The sequence below is a fragment of the Dinoponera quadriceps genome, unplaced genomic scaffold, assembly GCF_001313825.1.
Source record: "Dinoponera quadriceps isolate SergipeBrazil2010 unplaced genomic scaffold, ASM131382v1 scaffold533, whole genome shotgun sequence".
NCBI classification, from domain to species: Eukaryota; Metazoa; Arthropoda; class Insecta; order Hymenoptera; family Formicidae; genus Dinoponera; species Dinoponera quadriceps.
In genome coordinates this window covers 551,907-565,541 of record NW_014554780.1, presented here as the reverse complement: position 1 = coordinate 565,541, position 13,635 = coordinate 551,907, and the positions used below count along the sequence as shown (strand labels likewise).

The following is a 13,635-nucleotide window of genomic DNA, read 5'->3' as shown; positions in this document are numbered from 1 at the left end:
TTCGGTATGGTCAAGTCAGACAATGGGCCGGTAAATTTTTAAATTGCAAAGCAAGCGGAGAATCGCTAGCGTATCGTCAGTCTTCTCGCCTAAAGTACTCCATATTTTCCAGAGGAAGTAATATTTTTTTATTTATTAGAGACACATTCTCGCGCTTGATTTCTTATAAATCTACGCACATAATATGTGAATTATCATCCAGAGACGACGTTTGGTATATTGAGGATAATCAAAGGAATCAGCGAATCCTTAAAGTGCCTGGTCCCACGCTACAGTCATCTTATGTGATGACGTCAAAAGCGAAAGAACACAAGAAATCCCCTAAATTTTTAAGAAATATTTTTAAATAAGAAGATAAATCCGTAAAATGACAATATGCAGTCGATCAAGAGCAGACCTGTAAAATAGTCCGAAAATTTTGCTTTTGATCTAACGATTGTTAGATCAAATATTGATTGATAATACGTTCACTGCCGAATTGGTTTTTGACAATTTTCCGTTCACGTTGTATGGATCATACGTGTTCCATATTATCGAGACTCATGTTTTACTTATAATATATATGCATTATAATATTTATAAGACTGCAAAAATCATTATTTTGGCAAGAAAAATATATAATGTTCAAGATGCTCCGCGGAACAAACAGTTATTTTAAGAAACTTTTGTGTATTTGCACAATTTATGCCAAAGAATAAAGCTTCTTTTATTTCTAATATTGTTAATCCTTTGCGGATGGGACTGTCTGGCGGGCGAACATCGTTGTGGACGAGAAGTATCGGGGCGTGCAGCCAAGGAAATATGCTGAAGGAAGATAGGTGGTACAGAGAAGCGACACGTCGAGAAGGTCTGAGTTTCTTTCGAAGAAAACGTCACATAAGCATTACAGTGTGGCACTATGTGTTTATTATATTATGATACTGCGTGCCTTGTCGCTCAGACATTAATCAAAATAGCTAGCGGCGAGGAAACCGGAGCCTCAAATTACAAAAGCGCGTCTATAGCCTCCGACATCGGAGGGAGCCTTCCGCTCCGGAAAAATACATCTCCAAGCTGCAACGGAGGAAGAGCGCGCTCGCACTATTTACATTGTCGTTCAGAACGGAGGCCGGGTATGTCGGAATATAAATGCGAATCCTCAGCTAGAGCAGAGATATGTTAAGCGGACAGACGAAGCGTACGGATGAACGTGCGTACGAGCCGTGGCAGCGTCGAGCAGATCGATATACAGCCTCGATAAAAGGAGACACGGTGATCGGTCGGTCGGACCGACCGGAGAAGAAGACGAGCGAAAAGTGGATGGGAAGAAGGAGGAACAGAGAGGACGGGGAGTGCACGAAGAAGAGGAGCCGCCGCGCGCTTTTAGATCCTATGATAGGTGGCACGGGATATTACAGGCCGCTCGTCTCCGACGCCGAGCATACATAATCGGCTGGTGACCGTTTACGTGACACGCCGGCGAGCCGCCGGAGCGAGGGAGAAAGGGAGAGAAAGAGAGAGGGAGAGGGAAAGAGAGCCGATCGCGAGGCGACACGAAGCGCGACCAGAGACGAGAAGCGCGCGCGGCGGTTCGAAAAAACGCGCATTTCGATAGATTCGATCGGTCGACAGAGGCGACAAGGGGCGATCCAGCGGCGCGTATATAAACCGCGGGAGGACCTCCCGTGCGTTTCAGTTGCCCGAAAACTCCATGCAGATCGTCTCTTCCTTCCATGCGAATCCTCTTCCTCCGAGCCCTAATCTTCTCTCTTTTGCCTTTGCTTGCTCATTCGAGTTCTACCCGGCCCGTCTCGCGCGTTCAACGTTATCTCACTCTCACACCTCGGCCGATCGCGTCGTGGTTATATTTTTCGATCCGCCGCTGTTCTCACCAGTCCACGTCGCTCGTCCTTATCCCTCCGTACCTGTAGGTCTCTCCTCGTGTAAGCTGACGCACACGCACGTGCGTTACATACTATCTGTATCGTGCGCTCTCTCTTCTTTTGCTCTCGCGTTCCCTTTCTCTTTCTCTTCCTCCCTCTCTCTCTCTCTCCCTCTTCTTCGCCCTCCCGCTCTCCCTTTTGTTCATCAGGCTCTCGTCCTTGTCCTGTCCTGTCCTCGTCGGGAGTCCTCCTAGCCCTTTTTTGTCCCATACCCCGGCGAAGGCTTGCGCTCATGTGTCTTCTTCTTCTTCTTCTTCTTCGCCGGTAGCTCTTCTTCTCCCCTTCTTCTTCATTCTTCACCCTTCCTCCCGTCGTGCTCGGTTCTCTCTCTCTCTCTCTTTTTCCCTCCCTCTTTTTAACCCTGTCTCCGACTTCTCTCGTCGCCGCACTCCTTCCTCGCCGTCTCTCCTCACTTCTGGCCGTTTTGTTTTGCACACGCTCCACAATCTCGTTCCACGTTTATCTCGCGCGCTCTTTTTACGCGCGAACCCTTGCCGTACGCACGCAAACGAGCGAGGACTCGCGAGGCGCGTCCTGCCTCCACCTGTCCGCGAGGCAGAGACTATCGAGAGAGATACGTTGAGAAAACCGTCGAGAGAAAGCCACACCGGAAGAGAAGAAGAATAAGAAGAAGAAGACGATGTTCGGATGGTACGTCGGGATCGCGGCCACCCTGTTGGCCTTTTTCATCTACATGGCGTACTTCTTCAAATTCAACTGGGTCAGAGTGAGTAGCACAGTAGTCTCGTGCAACTGAAACTTGAGTCGAGTGATAATTAAAAGGCCGCTAAATTAACGCCCATCATTGATTAACGCTCACCGTAGCCGGTTGAATTGTCCGCGACTCGGCAAAAAATGAATCGACATTAATTCAATGTCGATTTGACGTCTATTCGACGTTCGTTTCTCGCTGGATCTTGACCTACCAATTACGAATAAATGCTTTGGTTAATGACGAATATGCAAACTGGATTAATTAATTTGCGCTTCTTCGGTAAATTTGCGGCCATTAAATGTGATTGATTTTATTTTATAAATATGGAGGACATAAAACACTCGTTTCGCCATCATCATCTCGCATTGAGTTGTAAGATTAAAAAATTGGGATTAAATCAACGATTTCCTAGATTTCTGCTCGGGTATTTGCGTCTTCAGGTTTATACAGAAAAAAAGAATAGCTTCAACGCTTATGTTAAAGGACATGAGAGATGAGGGTAAGTCGCACAGGAACGGCGGCTTAGGACCGAAAAATCGAAAAGTGGGCAAATTACCGCCGGTCTATCCAAATGGATGGTTCGCCCTGTTGGAAAGTTCGCAGATAAAAAGAGGTCAAGTGAAGCACGTGTCTGCTCTCGGAGAGAATTTCGCGGTGTTCAGGTACGTCAGAATGCAGAACTTTTTCGACAAGCAGGTAAAGTTCGACTGCGTTCGACTGCGTTGTCGCGATTAAAAGAGGTCGTATAGGAAAAAAGTGTAACAAACATCTTCAATAAGAAGTAAAAGCTGACACAATTACATGTTAAAACAAGAAACGAAGACCTTGCTTTTACAATTTTCGAAAATATGTGACTTCGATATTTCAAATAAAATAACCCGCATATCATAATTATATAATATTTCGTCAACTTGTTGAAGGACCGAAAAAGATGTTGTCAACATTTTGGATGCGTACTGTCCGCATTTAGGAGCAAACATGGCCGAGGGTGGTCGCGTGAGAGGAGAATGCCTGGAATGTCCGTTTCATAGTTGGTCATTTCGGGCAGATGGTTACTGCGATAGCATACCTTATGCAGAAAAGGGTATTGATTAAATCTCCCCTATATGTATTCTCGTATTCTCGTCACACGATATTTACTCTTTCGGTCCCAGAGCTTGCTGCCTTGAATGGGACGTTCGAGTGGTGTTTTTGCGCCCTAAAACTACATTCCTTCATCCGCGATAGCTGTTTGTACCTTTGAAATACTTGCCGATCGCATGCGACGAAAATATTTACACCTGGATCGGGCGTTTTCCACGGATTGTAGTTCGACAAGTTGCGTGTCGATTTATTGATCGCTTATTTATTATCCATCGTCGTCTGTTTTCTGTATATCAAGAAATGTATACCTTTCAACAAGCAGCTCCTGGAACTGAAAGAGTTAAACTTAATGGATGTAATCAATAATTTTCCAGAATATAATTTAATTCTAAATTATCAATAACAAATATTTCTCACATTATATCATAGAAATAAAACGAAACACGATCATTGATGCGTTCTTACTGATGCAATCACTCCTCGCATACGTCGTGTATTACTTTTTCTCCTTTTGTACGTGCACAGTGCCGCACATCGCGCGAACGAGGGCATGGAAGTCCTGCGAAGTGAACCATCTTATTTTCGTCTGGTATCACGCTGAATCAGCCGAACCTGACTGGCGGCCGCAGCCACAGATGTGCATTGCCAACGGGAAATGGCGTTTCCAAGGACGCAATGAGTTCCTGATAACATGTCACGTGCAAGTACGTCGATCGCGATTTTTTAATATAATGTGCGTTCCTCCGTCACACCATCTATGTAATTATCATGGAAACTAGAATCAAGGATACATCGATCGTGCCGCACGATCGCCCGACGAGGCAACTGTTATCACTTTCTACCGATTCAAACCTTCGTTTCGAATTCGCAGTCGCGAAGAACATTCGCAAACCGTTCTCTCCAACGATCCTGATGAAACTTGATAGATCGGTGGACCAACTGAAAATGATTCCAATGCGTTTCTCTCTGATGTTGATTATGTCTCAATTTATATATATATATATATAAGGGTACCGGCGGTATTGCAAATTTCAAGCCTTACAACTCGAAAAGTACTTAATGCAAAAACGTTTTATTACAGTGTTTTGTAAAGCTCTCGAAGTAAGCTATAAAAATACGCAATAAAAAGTAGGAGTTTCCATTAAAAAAATTGAAGGTGACCTTCATGTAACTTTCAAAAGACTATCAAAAGTCAAACCAATGACACTACTTTATGTTCCCCTTCTATAACTTTTGTACGAAACATTTTTCTCCGAAATGCACTGTTCAAGAGATATTTGAGGGCGTCATTTAAAATGGAATATTCTGTATATGTAATTTGTTTGCCTTAAATTAACCAATCTTCCTGAACTGCAATTGCGATGAATGGTTTCACACATTAATTTATCAGAGAGAATGGAATATTATTTTAATTTGCTCCACACACGCATCATAATTTCATCACGATTAGAGAGAGACGATGAATGTCCTCCGTCAATATTTCGATGTTGTATCTCGTCTCGATTACGTGTTGATGTGACTTTACGTGTTCTCAGACTGCTATTACGCTGTCGTACACGGTGTCAGTTCGACCACATCATAACTAGCAGTTACTAATTCGGGCATGGCATAACTGCAATGGATATCAGCCTCCTTGATTGCAGCCTCCATGATGAATACGATGGAAAGCTATCAGTCTTCCTTTCAGATTTTCGCACGTGAAGGTAAATCAAAGCCGAAGCGTACTTATTACTTGCCAAAAGACTTGAGTAGCGACACGAAATAAACATAAAGGCTAGCTTGAAAATGACTGAAACTTGAAAATGACTGAAAATGACATTTAATTGGTCGATCATCAGTTATCAAGTAAAGGATGGATTTGTTCAATCGGTTAGCTGTGCGTAAATTCTAAACGTAACTCCCCTCCCTCTAGACCTAGACGAAGTAAATGTTTTAACACCCAGCGCATTACACAGGACATAGCGGAGAACGGGGCCGATTACGCGCATCTCAGCGCGGTGCATGGCCCGGCGATGTTCCTTACCGACAACATATCCTGGCTGGCTCGGCACTCGTGGACCAACGCGCTGTGGCGACCGCAGTGCTCGTACAAATCTTCGGAGACGGACGCGGACGTGGACATGGACGCGGACACGGAGGTGCAGATCAAGCTGAACGGTTCATCGATTCATGCGATATCGAGCGGCGATGGGAACCACCTTGAGATTACCGAGAAGAGGGCGAAGCACAAGGCCGGCATACAGCTGCACCATAGCCTGATTTTGTTCGAGCGATTCACCGTCCTCGGATTAAATGTGAGCGTCGAGCAGATCGGCCCGGGCTATGTTGAGATGATGATCAATACGTCCTTCGGACCTATGTGCATACTGCAGACTGTCACGCCGCTGGAGCCGCTGCTGCAGCGAGTCACCCATCAGATATTCTCACCGCCGTGGTTAGCGCCCTACGCTACCATGGTGTTCTTGGGAGAATGCCTGATGTTCGAGCGAGACATCGCGATTTGGAACCACAAGAAGTACGAGCGACAGCCGACTTTGGTGCGCGAGGATCGTACTATCCTGGCGTACCGTCGCTGGTATTCGCAGTTCTACTCGGCCAACAGTCCGACTTATCAGACGGCCACGAATAACTTGCAGTGGTAGTAATGTTACGTTCCTCATATACGTACACACATGTGCACACGCACATACGCACACGTACACATACACAACACGTACACACATAGGTAACTTTATTTTATGTAACTTCGTAATTGCGCATCGTGCTTTCTGAAACTGAAATAATGCCTTGGAAGATTCTGATATCGCGGTCAGCCGATGCATACGGTCTATATGTTTGCCTTTGCGTTCGCAATTATAGAACAATTATGCAAAATGTTTGTCGGCAGGAACGTTCAGGTTATTCAATGTAAAAAACATTTCCTTTCGCAAACATGTAAATATTGTTAGAGATAAAATTCCTGCTAGGACTTTGCTTTCTAGGACTCTGCAATTTTCACAGTCACTTTTTGCCGCGTGGAATATCCGTCTATGTTTTAATTATAATCACATAAGAAACTTGATTTTGCTCTATATATATATATATATATATATATATGTGTGTGTGTATAAAGACAGAGGCTTTTTTAATTAACAACTAAAAAACTTGTGTTTATTCGCAAAACAGTAAAGAACTTTTTTATTCAGAATAGCTTAATTTACAAGTATATGGTGGCTGCTGTACTTAGCGACAGATTTAAAATTTGAAGTTCCAGGTTCATATTGGTATTTGTTGATAGATATAACCGCTGTTATATACTTGTAGATTTTTTTCATATTAACCTAAACTACCTAAAGTATCTGACGGACAAGACAGCGACAGACACTCTGTAAATATTTGCTTATCATGACTTATGACATCGATGCCATTTATCATGACTTATCAGCAAATATTGTCTAACAGTAATAATATCGATATGTTGTAATTTTCCCACTCAACAATATAAATGCGATATAGCGCGTGTGTTATGTAAAAGTTACATTAATGTGTGGGAAATTCTAACATTGATGTTATGTTACTGTTAGTTGATATTTCCTGGGATCGAAACGAATACTCTTGTTACTTTAAACTAACATTACTTCTTACTTGCGATAGTATGAAAATGTGGTTGTTAAATCTTTCAGCTTAAGCGCTATTATATAATTACTCCTTCTCACTGACGTTCGCAGATTGTTTCATTTTTGCAAATATAAACAAGAGATGTGTTAATAACAAGTAAAAGTAAGGAATTGCAAGATCTGTATTCACTGATATCAGTAATATTTATATCTTAATATATTTCTATCTTTCTCAATTTATCTCTATTCTTTCGTTCTATTAATGCACTCTTGATAAAGCTACAATGATAAAAGCTATACATAATAATTATAAATCCGATAAAACTAGACATAACAATTATAAATCCGATAAAACTAGACATAACAATTATAAATCCGATAAAACACACACGTACACACTGACATGTGCATATGCGTATGTATAATATGTGTTTAAGTTGCGTAACTAACTCTAATGTATTATTTAACGGTTAAGAATGCTAATTGTAAATATATGTTAATTCGTATATAAAGTCACACATATTTAATTATGTCATGTTTTTTCTGCAATAGGTGAAAGTAACTCAAAGTTCATGTTGCATTATAATATCGATCACATATCTCAACTAGTCGAATAATTTTTATAATTTTTCATCATTTTGTAACGTTCATCATTTAGAAAAATGTCCATCTCTTCAAACTTATCTACAATATTTTGCAATATCTTATTATTATCTATTCATTCTTTTTCACAATATTCCCTACTACAACGAATTAAAGAGGCTTAAGATGAACCCATAAATCACTAATAGGTGTCGTCAGAACCCTGCCTGGCATAATCTTTAAAGGCTCCTTCGGCGTCTTAGGCGATAACTCCAGAGTGTAATTCTTCATGATCATGACCAAATAAGCCTTCGTCTGCAACATAGCCAGTCTCATGGCTATGCAGATCCTCCGACCCTTGCTAAACGGCAGGAAACTGTATTTCTCGATCTCCATCTTCCTATCCGAGGCGAATCGATCAGGATCAAAGACATTCGGATTGGACCAGTACTTCGGGTTTCTGTGCATTTCGTAGACATTTATGAAGACCTCTGTTCCGGGATGTACGCAGCAGCTGAGCCCATCCGAACCCGTCAGTTTGAACTCCTTAGTGCATATTTTGCTCAAGCAGAACAGGGTAGGGTAGAGTCTTTGCGATTCATTGATCACTTGCTCCATGTACGTCATTTCTTTCAGCGCGTAATAGGTCAACTGATTATCGTACTTTGCGAGCACAGTCTTCACTTCGTCGCGGAGTTTCTGCTGAACATGTGGATGACGTGCAATTTGATAGCCCGTGAAGCCTAGTGTTATACTCGACGTCTCATGGATATTGAGATAGAAAACGAAAACGTAAGAAATGATCGTATTGTCGTCAAGTCCCTCGGTTTCTCTCAGACTTAACATTAGTTGCAAAATGTCAAATTTACGCGTATTCTTCTCCTGTTGTCTATTGTGCATGATCTCTTTTACGACGTTACAAAATAAGTTGTCAACCTTTGAGGGTACATATGATATTCCTAGTATTTGTTTGAAATAGTAAAAGTAGAAACACAAAGTCTGCCTTAACGTAGAGATGAAACTCTTCCCGAGCATCGACTCGGCTATCTTGACCAGCGATGTCGAGTCCGAGTTGTCTATGAAGTTCACATTTTCACTGAAACTGATAAAAGACGCCACTGAAGTAGTATATCTGCAGGCCAAACTATTTAGCTCGAGTTCCATCGTGTTATTATTCGCCTTCAGCTCGTCGTTCAGATAATTTTCGATATTGTTGCACATCTGTTGAATGCAGTTGAAAAAGATTTTCAAGGTTCTGGTAGTAAACGCGAGACCCAATTGTTTCCTGCCTATCAACCATGTATCGCCGCAGGTAAAAAAAGGGTTCGCGGTATGCAGACAGTCCAGGTGAGGATCGATTTGCCATAAGTTCTTGGAGAAACTCGCGAAGTCGGTCTGCAGGACAGTTTTCACCAGTTTCGGCTCGCGAATCACCAACGCAGGCGTCGTCTGATGGTAGAAACCTACCATACTGCGATCCGGATGAGGATCGCAGATCCGTTGAATGAGATCGGCCAGAGTTGTTCGCATTAAAAGCAGCGACAACGTATGCCCGAATCCTGGAAGTGCGCCCTTCGCATACGGAATGTTACGGTCACGCCAGTAGTTGTAATTTCTAGTCAGATAAAAATATGCCGCTACGATACTTCCGATGACAAAGGTGAGTAATATAATCACCATCGCGGCCGCGTCTTATGACCAATTATATACCACTTATATTCTTCAAACAGTTAGTCCTAACTAACTCTCTAACGATAAGAAACTTATATATATACGCCGCTTCTCTATGTTTTATAACACATTTCGACATTCACTTTTCTTATCAACTTGTTTTTACAACTTTGAGAAACCTTGTATTGGTCTCATTAACATCTGAATGTGATCTGTGACCTCATAAACATCTGAGAAACAGCGGTCCAACTTTGAGATGAAACCTAATCCTACATTTAATTACAGCTGCCGAAGGAGCAGAGAATGATGATGCGGTTCTGGAAAAAGCAAATAAAGGACGCGTTATACCGAGAGGTGACGGACGCATTTCTTTCTTTCTCTCAACTTCAGCGATAAACACTGATAAATAATCAGCGACTGGATTTCGTAAGCGACGATCATACGTGGATCGGCCTACAGAGGTCGTGCGGGTTCCAGGGCGATATCTTTAGCTCGAGAGGTTGTTTCAAAGAGCGCGAACGATCAGTAGCGCATCGTCGTCGCCGGTGATGTGTTACTGTATGTCAGTTGTGTGCGTCGTCTTCTCCTGTTAATTGTATATAGGAGCTTGAATAGGCTTCAACAGGTGGTGAAGCCAAACTCGAACACAGTGACGATGCTCGCCGATATGACGGAGTCTCGATACGAAGATGATGATGTCGTGCGGCAGCTGACGAGCGAGGAAAAAGAGTACGCGGCCAAGTACCTGAACGAGACCGACGAAGGCAGGGCGAACGCGGTCGCAGAGATCAGACGTTGGCTCTTGGAGAACGACAACATGTGCTCGCGCACGGGTAATAGCAACGTTGCCTCGCTAACCGATGACGCTTCAGAGTCGCGCGCCAGTTGAAATCATAGCCGGTTTTATTGACACTGGAGCGCCCACCGCATCACGAATTATCAACTATTTTCGCGCTTGCTTCAAGAGACGCAGTTTCTTCTTTTAAAGATATAATGACTCTTGCAAATCTAACATTAGCAAACAATGATTGCATCCCGGTTATGCTAATGATCGTAGACTTTACATTGACCTTCATCTTTTTATTGTGTTGTACGTTTGCAGTTTTATTACCTGGCCAGGGTACTTTTATTTTTACAATTATTTCCCGGTAAGCAAGATATCGTTAACAGAACGTTATTATTATGATGATATTTTATAACACGTTTTCAAATATGTAGTTCTTAATGTTGTATACAACACGGTCATTTTATCATTTAATAATAATATTTGACCTAAACGTTAAAAATAACATTTCTACATTATAATGTTAATATTTAGGAATATTAACATTATCAAGAAAGAAGTTTAGAGACATTCATAAAATATTATGTCAGAATGTTTATTAAATCCATGCAAAATGTTTCAAAAGATTGATTTCATTTAATTTCTTGCTTACTGGGTTATAAGGACGCAGTTAATATCAACGACTTTCTTAGAATAACTCTGACTGATTATTGTTGTCGTTATTATTTTTCTTGTTTGTATATTCCGAGAGATTCGAATGAGTTACTACAAATCGTTATATCTGATAATTTAACATTGGCAATATGTCGTGTGACAGTTCGGCAAAATAATAAATTAATTAAATAAAGATAACGAGGTATTTTTAATGCAACCAGCAAATTATTTGATAAGTGAACGAGCGAAAGTGAACGTATTTGAAGGTATTTGAAAGGTGAACGAGCATATACTGTTTAGACATGTAAAGTACATGGCATATATAATGCGTAAAATATGCAGAACAAAAAATAGGTTTGTTTCACTTTCTAACGACGAGGTGAATTTTTCTCTCGAAGCACCGTTTCTGAATATTTTTTTCTACAAAAATCTGCATTCACCCAAATGTTTCTTTTTTACCGCCATATTTCTACCATCGGTAGCAAAGGTCCTTGCTCGAAAAGACGCTACGGAGGCGGAATGTCTTCCCGATTGTAACCCTGCACTCGGGGGAACATTCGTTCATTCACAGATGAGTTCTTCATCTTACGGTTTCTGCGCGCTTGCAAATTCGACATCGAGAAAGCCAAGGCCAAAATGCGAAACTATCACCAGCAACGATCCGATCTGCCGGAATGGTTCGCAAACAAGGATCCGTTTCTGCCGGAACTACAACAGATGTTTGATTTGGGGTAACGATCATCTAGCAGCGTAATTATCGCACGGACGCTTTCTCTGTCCCTCTCTCTCTCTCTCTCTCTTTCTCTCTCTTTCTCTCCCTCTCTATCTCTTTTGCGAGTACGCAATTGTGAGAATCACACGTGCATGCTCAATGTTAACCGCTCCGACTCCGTGATTAAAAAGGTTGTTAATCCTTGAATAATAAAATTGGATCGGATCCGACCTGGATCCATTTTTTAATGCTCACGTGTACGTGCGCTTGTGAAGTGTAACATTTCAAAGATTTACATATCCTACATTCCTACATTTCATTTATCTTTAAATATATTCCAATTTATTCTGAGAATAACAGGTATATCTGGTCAAGAAAATTAGTTGGAAAACATAGAAAACGCTTCTACGAATCGGGTTCGATCCGCATCAATCTCGTGACTCGAGGGTTAATCGTGCTCTTGCATTGATATTAAATCGTGACTGGCCTGAATAATAATTAAGTGTCTTAAGTGCTCGCATAATTGATAAATGATTGAACCGGGCGGCTCTCGTTGATCCTAGTAATCAACTGCGACTTCCTTATTAACTTTAAACGCGATATATGTCGATTCGTTCGAAGGGTACTCATTTTACTTCACTTTTTACCTGTTAGAGTATTCTTGCCGTTGCGGAAGCTGGACAATCAGGAGAGGATGGTCATCATCGTGCGGCCGACTCTGCACGACCCGTACAAGCAGCAGATATCGGACGTACTGAAGGTATCGACAGTCCAGGCAGCATGAATTTTCAAAAGACATTTTAGATATATATCTAAAAGACGTCTAGAATATAGGATGTCTTCTGGATACTTAAGTGCTGTTCTAATTCCTTCTTCTCAGGTCTGCATGATAGTGTTCGACTTGAGTTCGAGGAGTCACGTGTCGGGATCATTGCGTGGAGTCTTCGCGATCATAGACATGCAGGGCGTCCGTTTCGGTCACGCCCTTCAATTGCGGCCCAACGTCATAAAGAGTCTGGTGCATTCGTGGCAGGGCTGCTGCCCCATCAGGATTCAGTCAATCAACTTCATCAACGTGCCGATCTACGTCGACGTAGTCCTGTCGATCTTCAAGCAATTCATGAACGCGAAGCTGAAGCAGAGGTTGTACATCTCCAGGCAGGGCGTGAGGAACAGCTGCAGGGAGCTGCCAACGGAGATCTTACCGACCGAGTACGGCGGTACCGACTGTTCACTGCAGGAATTGAAAGGTACGATTGTGGTAGTTTCACGATTGAAACAGCGAACGAAGAATATTTTCCGTGTAAATATATATAGACAATAATTGTGAGTCGGTCAGGAATGATGATAATTCAGGTGCGAAATAGACATAATCGCGCGTAAATCCTTGCAGAATACTGGAAGAAAATGGCCATAGAGAATCGCGACTGGCTCGCCAATGACGAAAAGTACAAGATGCTTTCCGAGAGCGCGAAGTAAGTCGATTGTGGCTCTTGGGGGTCTATTCTGTAACTTTTAACGATGTTGTCGCTGCACGGAATAACATCCGGCATGACATATGGTAGAAAAGATGCAACATCAACAACGTAAGGATAACAATATTGTTTCGATTTGGAGAAAGAAAGTAGTTCAGTGAGCGCTCAGTGATTGGAGGAAATGCGATGACGAGGAAATGCACAGGAGCCTTAAGTCGAAATTAATTTCGTGTTCGTGCGCGGAGCGACGAAGGATAGAAATTATTAAAGCAATAAGATGAAAGTGGTGCTATTATACATTATCATAAGGATATCGTAGGATGCATAAAACATTTTTAAAAAGAAAGATACACACACACGCGAGAGTTTTTGGGTCCCATTTTTATGTAAGTAAAATAAAATATACACATTTTTACACACGTTGTCAAGTTTTCCTGCACC

At 42.0% G+C, this 13,635-nt stretch overlaps 3 protein-coding genes and 1 long non-coding RNA gene across 4 annotated transcripts; 2 read left to right on the top strand and 2 right to left on the bottom strand.

Annotated features, from left to right (window-relative positions):
• Nucleotides 1-640: 640 nt before the first annotated feature.
• On the top strand, nucleotides 641-6,362 carry LOC106741859 (cholesterol 7-desaturase). The gene is made up of 5 exons (XM_014614255.1): nucleotides 641-2,649; nucleotides 3,121-3,299; nucleotides 3,558-3,721; nucleotides 4,246-4,424; nucleotides 5,676-6,362. Exons 1-5 carry the CDS (start codon nucleotides 2,563-2,565, stop codon nucleotides 6,360-6,362), a joined length of 1,296 nt encoding a protein of 431 aa, XP_014469741.1. The 5' UTR covers nucleotides 641-2,562.
• On the bottom strand, nucleotides 2,561-4,322 carry LOC106741860. The gene is made up of 3 exons (XR_001374216.1): nucleotides 4,138-4,322; nucleotides 3,707-4,051; nucleotides 2,561-2,844 (listed from the first exon to the last, which is right to left on the bottom strand). It is a non-coding gene; the product is annotated as an uncharacterized LOC106741860 (long non-coding RNA).
• Nucleotides 6,363-6,897: 535 nt separating the features above from the next.
• On the bottom strand, nucleotides 6,898-9,616 carry LOC106741816 (cytochrome P450 6j1-like). Its single transcript, XM_014614181.1, has one exon. The coding sequence runs from the start codon at nucleotides 9,576-9,578 to the stop codon at nucleotides 8,070-8,072; it is 1,509 nt and encodes a 502-aa protein (XP_014469667.1). The 5' UTR covers nucleotides 9,579-9,616; the 3' UTR covers nucleotides 6,898-8,069.
• LOC106741817 (alpha-tocopherol transfer protein) lies at nucleotides 9,486-13,613 on the top strand. Its single transcript, XM_014614182.1, has 6 exons — nucleotides 9,486-9,558; nucleotides 9,855-10,402; nucleotides 11,579-11,738; nucleotides 12,374-12,479; nucleotides 12,600-12,969; nucleotides 13,113-13,613. Exons 2-6 carry the CDS (start codon nucleotides 10,225-10,227, stop codon nucleotides 13,196-13,198), a joined length of 900 nt encoding a protein of 299 aa, XP_014469668.1. The 5' UTR covers nucleotides 9,486-9,558; nucleotides 9,855-10,224; the 3' UTR covers nucleotides 13,199-13,613.
• The last annotated feature ends 22 nt before the right edge of the window (nucleotides 13,614-13,635 follow it).